This window comes from Megalops cyprinoides, chromosome 3 (assembly GCF_013368585.1).
Source record: "Megalops cyprinoides isolate fMegCyp1 chromosome 3, fMegCyp1.pri, whole genome shotgun sequence".
Lineage (NCBI taxonomy): Eukaryota > Metazoa > Chordata > Actinopteri > Elopiformes > Megalopidae > Megalops > Megalops cyprinoides.
In genome coordinates this window covers 48,685,226-48,695,248 of record NC_050585.1, presented here as the reverse complement: position 1 = coordinate 48,695,248, position 10,023 = coordinate 48,685,226, and the positions used below count along the sequence as shown (strand labels likewise).

Genomic DNA, 10,023 nt, shown 5'->3' with positions numbered 1-10,023 from the left:
TTTGAACATAAGTGTTGACAAACGAAATCGCAACAAACGAGGCTCAGTTTCAAGGCTCACATCTGAATCACTCATATTTATTTGGTCTGCCAGCGATATTTGTTTAAAAAAATGTCGCAAATTTTGATTAAACTCCTAAAATTAAAAAAAAAAAAAAAAAAAAAATCAATGTGTTGAAAGAATAAAAAAAATCTAACTGGTAAAGAAATTAGATCGCTTATAACAGGAAACTGTTTGCATGGTCATTTTGATACGTTCCTGGTCAAAAATCTTTTCTTACACATCATTTTGTTCCTCTACAGTATAGGCATTAAAATGTTGTTTTATATTAATGACTGAGAATGATACGGAATTCTACAAGTTTAGACGCGTTTATGTCACCTTAAACATTTTGGCACACACGTGTTACTTTTTTCTTCTTTTTATTTTTGTAAGGAAAAGCGAAACCAAAAACACAGCTTAATGACTAGAGCGCTGACAGCCTACAGTTTGTGCAGGCCTGCCGAGTTGAAGGGAGTGCAGCTGATTTATGGAAACGTATCTCTGGGTTTAAGAAGAACATTTCATGAATACCGTTTTTGTTGCCATGTATGATTAATCAAAGGAAGTCCTTAAGTTCTATGATCAGCGCGAATGATTCGGGAAGAGGGGGAAGCAAGCAAGACCAGGTATTAGTATCCCCGTAAAAACAGTTAAGGGATTCGGAAGCAGGCTGCATTAGAGATCTTCAAAAGAAATCAGTGTGAAAGGTTTTACAATTGCCAAAACAACCACCAAAAGCCCCCCAAAAAATGTTAACCAAGAAAACTGTCTTAACAGACCGTTTAATTTCTGCTTTCAGGATACAAAAATACTTCCGTTGCGACGTTGTCAGAATTCCAGCTACCGTCAATGAATGGACATTTCAGGCTACTGTTAGTGTAGTATAAAACCATCGTTTGAAATATCTGAGTATATAATTAAATATGCGAGTCGACCACTTGCTACACCTTACCTGTATTTCGTGAATCTCATTGTGCTTTCAACTGCTACCTTGCTGAAATGACATGTGCGCCCATGTTCATGTGCGCCGTATTTAGATGGAACCAATAAAGAGCAATAAAGAAATGTATTTGTTTTCCAACAACTGTGGCTTACTCAGCGCTTATATGCGTATGTACTGAGAGGTAAAGATAATATGAAAGTTTCGTGGTAACTACAACTTTAGTTTTGACAGGCTGTATTGGGCATCAGGGAGAACGGACAGTTTAGTCCAGCTGCCATTTTTATTCGGTCTTGAATATTGTGCTTGAATACTCGATAGTGAAACATTTGCATGCGAAGTAAAAATAAATTATAATGTGAATTGTCCTCTTTCTCTCCCCCTCTCCGCCAGCATCATGGACCTCAGTGACTCCCCTGAACTGACGCGGGTAGGTTAAAGCGTCATGCACCTGCATGAAGACATTAAAGATAGTTGTTAAGTTAACGTACTTGTAAGTTATCGAAATACTAGATTTAATTGGAGTGAAGTATATCAATTAAAATGGATTATTCGTGTAAATCTTCTATTAGAGCACTCTATTTCCCTCTGATGCTCCTCCATATCTGGAGAGCAGGGTATCAAATAATGTTCAATCTGGCAGCAAAGGCAGAACCAAAAGAGCAGGGCCTCAACCCCCCTTGGCCCTTTCCTATGCACTCACCTGTATCCTGTATCTGCTTTGATAATGATTGTTGATTTTAGGAAACAGCACATGCCTATACATTTGGAATGTATTAGTTGATCTTTTTTGTACATACTTAACCCCCCACCCTCCAAAAATGTCTTGTTAGAGTGGTAGGCTAACTGAAAGTCCTGATGTATGTGAATGTTCCTTCTTGCTGTGTTTTTTTCTGTATTTTTCTGAATATGTGTGTGTGTGTGTGTGTGTATGTCTCCACCACAGTGTCCCCGCTGCCAGCAAGAGCGGCCTAAAAAACTCGGGGACCAGCGCACGGTGTGTAAATTCTGCTCCAAGGCGCTGCGGCGGGTCTACCAGTTCTGCTCAGCATGCCAGCGGGAATGGCACCAGACTGAGGGGACTGGGGGCGACTCCTGCAGCCTTCCTGGCTGTGGGATACGGGCTGCTCTCCTCTCCTCTGATGTCATCACTGATCCGGTCAGCTCCGTGGTGGGATGCCCCCTTTTCCGGGCCTGCCCCAGCTGTAAGAACCTTCTAACACACTCTGGGGAGGGGTGTCCAAATATCACATGTCCACACTGCAATACACTTTTCTGCTTTCGCTGCCTTAAGGAGGATTGTGATTATTACATTTATGACAATTATTATGATGATGATAGTGATGATGAAGATGATGATGATAGTGATGATGAAGATGACGAAGAAGAAGATGATGATGAGGATGGTGAAGACGTAGAAATTAAGGATGGCGACAATGACAATGGAGATGATGATGATCTTGATGATGATCTTGATGGTGATGCTGATGTTGATGTTATGGATGATGTTGGTTACTTTTGCACTATAGTTGATAATAGTGAGGCTGTAAGAGAATTGGAGTTTTAGGTGTACATCTGTACATACTGTAGAAGGCGTATTACAACCAGTGCAAAATACAGAAAGGCAACATTTAGTAGCTATTTAAATTAGAGTGATCTGTACCTGTGCAATAGAGAGTGATAATTTGAAATGACCAGAAATGACCAATGACCAATTTGAAATCATATAGAAATATTTGTTAATGTGGTGAGTCTACCTGTACTGTTTTATCTGCTCTGTGAGTGAATTAAATATTAAAACTATTCTTTGATTTAATGCAAGTCACTGTTTACTGTTCACTGTCTGGTTCAAAGATGGTTTTCAGATAGACTTTAATGCAGATTATGCTGATTATACATTAATGCAGTTTATTTTAATAATGGGTTCTGTGTTTTGATGCAGTGTCGTATGATGTATATACCTTTGTGCTGAAATAGCAGTAGATTTTTAGTTTGCTCCTGAAATAAAGAATAGTCTGTTTTACGCAGCACTTTCTGAAATTTGTTTTTGAAAGATAAGGCAACAGAAGCCTTAAAGTGTTACTTATTGAGGGATGCCAAATTCAAATCAGCATTCATTTAATAGTACAGTAAAGTCTAAATAACTGAGAGCTAGAAATAGCAGGTCCCCAGGGCCAACACTGAGAAATACTGTTCTAAACCCTCTGACTTGTAAAGGACGCTTTATCCTGAGGATGGCGCTAAAGCCCCTTTATTTTAAAAGTCAAACCCATTAACTCATTATTGCTTATTCTGATTTGGCAAAGACAGAGAATTATTGTGAAGTGATCATAATTTTTGGTTACAAAGAGAAGGATCCATGTTATAAAACATTAAAATTGGAGAATCAATATATCATTTTAAGATGACTGCTGATGATGAATATAATGAGAATGAGTATAATGATGATAGTTCTGGTGGGGAATAGGAAACTCTGAGCATCTGAGTTCATTCTCATAGCATGCCTCCAAAAACATCACAGCATGTTCTTACAGCATCGCAGCCATTTTAGAAAGAAATGAGCTCAGTTTAGCAAAATTGATCACAGCCGAACAACATCATGGCTACATTGTTTCTTGAGTAGATATTTTACTGCCATGATAATTTGCGCTATTAATGCAATTGTACTTTGCACACTCGGGTGACATACAATAAACCTTCTTTCTGTTGTGGGCCAAGAATGTTCGTGAAAACTGCCTAAAACGTAACTGTCATGCACGCTGTTATTTATGTACAAGAGCAGAGAGATTGGGTGAGTAAGGTGCAGAGGGATAGATCTTCCTGTTCTTCTATTATACTCTCCACACACACCCTGTCTCCTGTCTCCTGCTTCCTCTTTTGGGAGAGAGGAAGCCATCTCCCCTCTCCTCTGCTTCTGAACAGCACAAATGGAATACAAATGTCCCAGTCTGGAACACAGAACTGTTGGATCATCAATGATTGTGACATGCTGATATGAGTCTTACAAACTGTCCTGAGTTTGCTTCTGACACCAGGAAGCAATCAAAGCCAGTATGGCCAACTCTTAATGGATGAGTGCATATCTCAGTCCCACACAAAACATATAGCCGTGTGCGCTGGTTCATTAAATGCAACGTCTCTTTGGAATCGGGTGTGCAGCGGTAATCCTCACAGGTGACAAGGTCAGTACCATAAATATACTGGGGTTTCCACAGTGGCTTAAAGGTGTTGCAAAAGAAGATTATTTAAGGAGAGTGCCAGAATATACTGGGGTTTTCTACAGTGGATTTAAGCACAAGGCGGTTATTTGAAGAGGGTCCCCTGCTCCATTTGATGAACGGAACATTCCTTGAAACACTTAATTGGATGCCAGCCACATGCCCCGAAGCCCTAAATACCGCAGATCTTAATACAGAATCTAGTCTCTTTTCTTGGTATATTTTACCCTGATACCCAACAACGCCTAAAAATAAATATATAAATATAATATCAAATATGTAATTAGTGAATTTTACAATAAATGTTGATTTATTTGCTGTTTTAATACCTCCATACATGGTTGTTATTATACTCATGCATTGCAGTGGATACTGTACAAACAAACCAAATACATAATATGATATCTACACACAGGTATATAATATCGGCAATCAATAATACATATGCAATTAATGGGCTATTTTGATGCATAATTCAATATATAAAGTAAAATTCATAACATGCAATGTTTTCTACGTGTTTAATCATGCCTAATCATTAACGGGGTTCCATGATGTGCGTGCGTGGCTGGGCAGCGTGGGCAGTGTTGAGTGGTGAGGAGGGCGGGGAGGGTTTGTCTGTTAAAGCAGCATTCATGCCGCCCATACAGGCCTGATTAGCAGCTGCCAGACAGTTGAATGTGCTTTACTCTTTGAGCTCATTGTGAGCATGGAGGTAAGGGGGGGGCAGCAATATGTGAACTTTGCCCCAGGCATGCAGCTTCATGTAATGGAGCTATGGATGATTCATGCAGCTACATACGCCTCTCTCACTCTCTCTCTCTCTCTCTCTCACACACACACACACACACACACTCTCTCTCTTAATCTGCTGTCTTCCTCCACTTCTAGCCTCTTGCTCTCTCTCTGTCTCCTCTTCCCTTCCATCTACATTGACATTACATTACTGTCATTTAGCAGATGTTCTTATTCAGAGCAACTCACATGAGTTACAGTTTTATCCATTCATACAGCTGGATATTTACTGAGGCAAATATGGGTTATAAGCAGCTTGCCAAGGGTACAACAGCAATGCCCCAGCAGGTAATCAAACCAGCAACCTTTTGGTTATGAGCCCTGCTCATGACCTCTACCACACTCATTGTCACACTACTGCCCCATTTATTGAATTGATACCATTACGACACACATTGGCTGTTACCATTATGATAACAGCGACCAAAATGAATGAAAAATTCTTTCCGTGAACTTTTCCCACAGCCAGCCTTGCAGTGTGCTGGGCAGCTTGAACTGTTAACCTCGTACTCAGACCAGTTTTTTGACAAGAATGATTAAATTAATAAGTGCATTGATTGTTTTTATACAATGCCTTTCGAGGACATCAAGGCACCTTACACAGTAGGGCTGTGTGTCGCTTTTAGGTGCATTTGCTCTCGTGTTGTGCAAGAATGCTCATCACACGTCTATTTAGGTGGAGAAGTAAAGATTTACCATTTAGCCAATTAAACTGTGGTATAATTAGATCAGAAGGTTCAGAGAGGCAGACTGGAAATTTGGCCAGGACTCCAGGCAACCCCCTGCTATGACTGTTAATCGCCACAGTAAGCCAGTGACCTCAGTGAGTCAAGACCTCAGCTTAACTTACGTGTGTATAATTATTTATTTTTAATCAATTTGTATTTCATAATTTCCAACATTAAGTATACAGTGGGTATAGGTATAGGTATACACCTATAATTGAAGACAAAGTATTCTGCTGCAACATAGTGAAGCAGTATGTTTCAGTTGTTCAAGGTGAACTGTAACGAGTAATTTGAGAGTATTATATGTGTGATACCAGCTTGTCTGTAGAGTGTTATACTGTATGTGGCACTGACTGGTTGGTACAATTATCTTGAACGGGTGACCAATAGAGTACAAAGTTTATACTCTATATTTAGACTGCATTGACAAGCCATGACAAAATGTTATTTCAGAAAATATTAAAATTCATCTGCTACCTGTTCATTTCTTTTTGGGGTTCCTCTCTCAATAAGCTATTTGTGACAGTCAATCACTGCTCTCAGCCAGGAGTCATGGATGGGGGCTGGGCATTGTCCTCCATTACTATATACTCTCCAGACTCATATTCTTTCAGGTTTTGCAGTCTTTGCATCCTTGGTTTCTTAAGCTCAACACTCCTGTCCAATTCCTGTTCCGCATGCAGCTCTCTTCTCTCCTCCCTCCTGCTCCTGCCTTTAATATGTCCCCATATTCCTCTTCCTTCCTCCTTCCATCCCTCCCCAATATTAGCCCTTGCCTTGGTTTTCCTCGTACCCTCTGCCCCTCCTGTTCTGTCTCCTGATCCTTTTCCTATACTTCCTCTTCACGCTTTCATGGTGTTGTTCCCACTCTCCAGTCTGATGTTATCACACCCTTTCCTTCTCCTTCATCCTCCTCCACTTCCTTGTAGTCCAGGACCGATGTGAGGCCTGTCTGTGACCTTGCAGTAACAAGAATTCCATCATCACTGTCAGCCCATCTCACATGCTGCTAAGCATCTTACAAGTGGCAGCTGAGTTTAGCAGGACCTACTTGGACTAATCTTATTACTGTAAGCGGTCAGGAGCATTCCGAGTCACCAGAGAGAGACAGGTCTCATGCGTGTGTGCGCGCACACACAGACACACACGCACTCACACACACACACACACACACACACACACACACACACACACACACACACACACACACACACACACACATTTAAAGACAACTACGGACTGATAGAATTCCCACATTACTTTTCAGCTCCTATTGCACCCACATGGGCATGAGTGGCAAGTGTGCTTGAGCACATTATGTATCCTATTCCGGTCCTTCCAAGTGTTTTTAAGATCTAGTATACAATACCAGCCCCCCATCTGATTCAGTCAGCTCTGTGTCTTGCTTCCCTCAGCCCATCTCTTGCTCCTGACAGGACCCCCAGGCTTGGCACCAGGAGAAAATACAGAGAGGTACAATTGCAATCCACAGGTGGCACAAGAAGTCATATCTTAAAAAAACACAATAAATACTATGTAGACATCAGGATGTAAGGAGACAACTGGGGATGCTCTGAGGTCCGTCTGGGGGTACAATGCACCCCTAAGCACCCCCTATAGCGCCAGACCTAGGGAGCTCCCTCATGTACCATGACATCTCCTGACTACGTCACCCTGGCACATTTCTGCCATGTGCCAGGTCAAAAGCCAACATTTGCCAACGATAAGCCCCAGAGATGCAGATCAGATCTGGAGCATATGTTCCTCATCTGAGCTCAGCCTCTGTGTCACGCCTCTAATCTCACCTTCCACCTATGGGCATAACCCAACTCACTGTGTTTAATTGTGCTGTCATCAGAGAGATCACTAACAGTAATTTGTACAGGCCAGGATTTCTTCCTGTGTCATTCAAATTTATAGTACTTATAGTACTACTTACTTATAGCACCTAGTACAAATACTTAGTACTTAGTACAAATACTACACCGTGGGTAGCAAATAGAAACCATTCTGACTGAACACAGAGAGATGTGGTGCTGCAGTGGTATTAGAAAGTGCTCTGGATGTGTCATACACATAAACAGTGTATTAAATTGTCATAAAGAAGATGAGATATTATTGTCAAGCTTACTGTAATATTAGGTACAATGGTTAATATGATGTTAGATACAATGTTAGGTACAGTACAGTAGTAGGTTAACAATATAAAACAATATCACATATGTTTAGTACTGAAATGTGCTAATTTTTTACCAAAATACATAGAATAAGGGTACCTTCGTACTTGCAGCTGATTTGTATTGGATCTTCTTTGAAATGCACCTTTTTTTTTCTTTTAAGCTTTGTTTCACTTCTAGAAAACAAAATTGAACCTGAATTCCTTTGCAAACAAAGGAATTTATTTAGCCAACTGCTATGCACAAACCAGAATCTTGTTGGCATCGTATGTTAACCCTCCACCTCTACATTGTACTTGCCCTTTACCTGCAGCTGAAGCTGTAGAATGTACAGGAATGATGGGTGAAAATGTGAAAATGTGAGCTTTGTAAGTCACTTTGCATAGGTGCAACCAAATAAGGTGCTAAACAAATATAATGTGAGGTGCTGTTTAGGTTTTGACTAGCTAATGCCTGATTTGGGTTACACCAGATCTTAACTGTAAGATATCGTGGAAAGGACTACACTGTCTGAATATATTTCCTCCACCGGTGTTCTTTGCTCCACCATATAAAATCCGGTTTGTGCCTTCTTGTCTATTTGGACTGTGATGCCCAGTTCTCCCGCACCTTGGAGAGAGAAGAATGTGTCTGTGTGTACACTGTTTGTAGCGGCAGTGGTGTATTTATGAGAATTAAGGTCTTCCCTGTCTGCAAAGAAATATCAGCTAAAAATAACACTGGTTGGCAAGCATGTCATAATTGCTCAGAAGATGTCTGTGTGTTGACTCACCTCAGAGCAGTACACAGTGAATGCCACTAGACTAAAATAAGACGCCGGATACTCCTTTTCAATTTTTAGGCTTGTCTGGACATCCGTGCTGTCAGGAAAAATGAACACCATTTAAAAATAGTGTTTACCTGTATGTATGCTGTATGTTAACAGTAGAAGATTACACTGTGGTCAGTGATTGTTGGTGCAATAATTCTGTGTTCAAACCCCTGTTTTCTTTCAAAAATAGCAACTGTATTTCAAGCTGTTTTTCTATAGTCTCATCAGTACTGTTGCCATAATTTGCTTGTAATTAAAGTAAAAGATTGTTGCATTAGTGTTGTATTATTTTAATGTAATTATTTAGCAGACATCCTCATCATTTACACACAGAGCATTGGATTAGATGAGAAAAATCCCTGCCTGCTCAGACCACATGTCCAAAACTCTCCTCTTTCCCTCAGTGGCCCCCCAGTGGTGGAATGTGGTATCTGCAACCACAATCAGATGCCACTGCTGCCACTGTTGGGACTAAATTATGGTTTCCTGAACCAGACCGTATTATTTGCCTACCTGCTGACAACATCAACACCATTTATCTGAATTAAAGTCTGATGCAGTGCTACACATCAGTGTGAGGCACTGTGTGCATGTTAGTATGATGTGGATTTTTGTATTGTGTTGCCCTCAGTAGTAGATGCAATGAAAAATTAATATATTGATGTCTACAGACCACATTTACACTGTACTGAATCACACATGCGCACACACACACACACACACACACACACACATACACACACATGCACACACGCACGCACGCACACACACACACACACACACACACAGAAACTGGGCCCCCACACTGTTTTCATAGATTAAAAGCTAAAGAGGTTGAGGAGGCAATGCTTGCAGTCTCCTCTCCTGCCCTCCTCTCTCCCTCTGTCAGTCTCTCCCTCTGATTCCAGTACTGTGAGAGGCTTGGGGAGGCTGAGCCTGTTCTTGGCACTCCCCTGACTGTCAATCACTTCTCAGTTTGAGGCAGGGGCCAGTTCCAAAAAGGAGGCAGCCACCATTAGTACCTTTTAATTTCCAGTGCAAGGTTGAAAGAATTCTGTCTGGAATTTGAACAAACTGAAACAAATAAGCAGTTGGATAAAGGATAAACTTTTTTTAACTTCTGGTATTGAAGGGCCAGAAAGATGTCTGTGATTTTATTTTGATTTCAAAATCAAGCGAGATAAAAGGTGGCAAATCCTTTTCAACGAACTGATTCAAAGGAAGAAAACCGGATATATACTTTTATGCATTTCTGTTAAATATTTTTTCCTTCAGCTGGAACATTTCATTTTTACTGTGATATCCTTCTGCC

The 10,023-nt window shown here is 40.7% G+C and overlaps 1 protein-coding gene across 1 annotated transcript; it reads left to right on the top strand.

Moving 5' to 3' along the window:
* Positions 1 to 633: 633 nt before the first annotated feature.
* LOC118774563 (probable E3 ubiquitin-protein ligase RNF144A-A) lies at positions 634 to 9,627 on the top strand. The gene is made up of 4 exons (XM_036523913.1): positions 634 to 668; positions 1,376 to 1,412; positions 1,929 to 2,283; positions 9,620 to 9,627. Exons 1-4 carry the CDS (start codon positions 634 to 636, stop codon positions 9,625 to 9,627), a joined length of 435 nt encoding a protein of 144 aa, XP_036379806.1.
* The last annotated feature ends 396 nt before the right edge of the window (positions 9,628 to 10,023 follow it).

Excerpts from the sequence above, each read along its gene's own strand:
- LOC118774563 (XM_036523913.1), top strand. The coding sequence starts at position 634 with ATGATTCGGGAAGAGGGGGAAGCAAGCAAGACCAG. Across the intron at positions 669-1,375 it reads GGGGAAGCAAGCAAGACCAG|CATCATGGACCTCAGTGACT; the intron begins GTATTAGTATCC and ends CCTCTCCGCCAG. Across the intron at positions 1,413-1,928 it reads ACTCCCCTGAACTGACGCGG|TGTCCCCGCTGCCAGCAAGA; the intron begins GTAGGTTAAAGC and ends TCTCCACCACAG.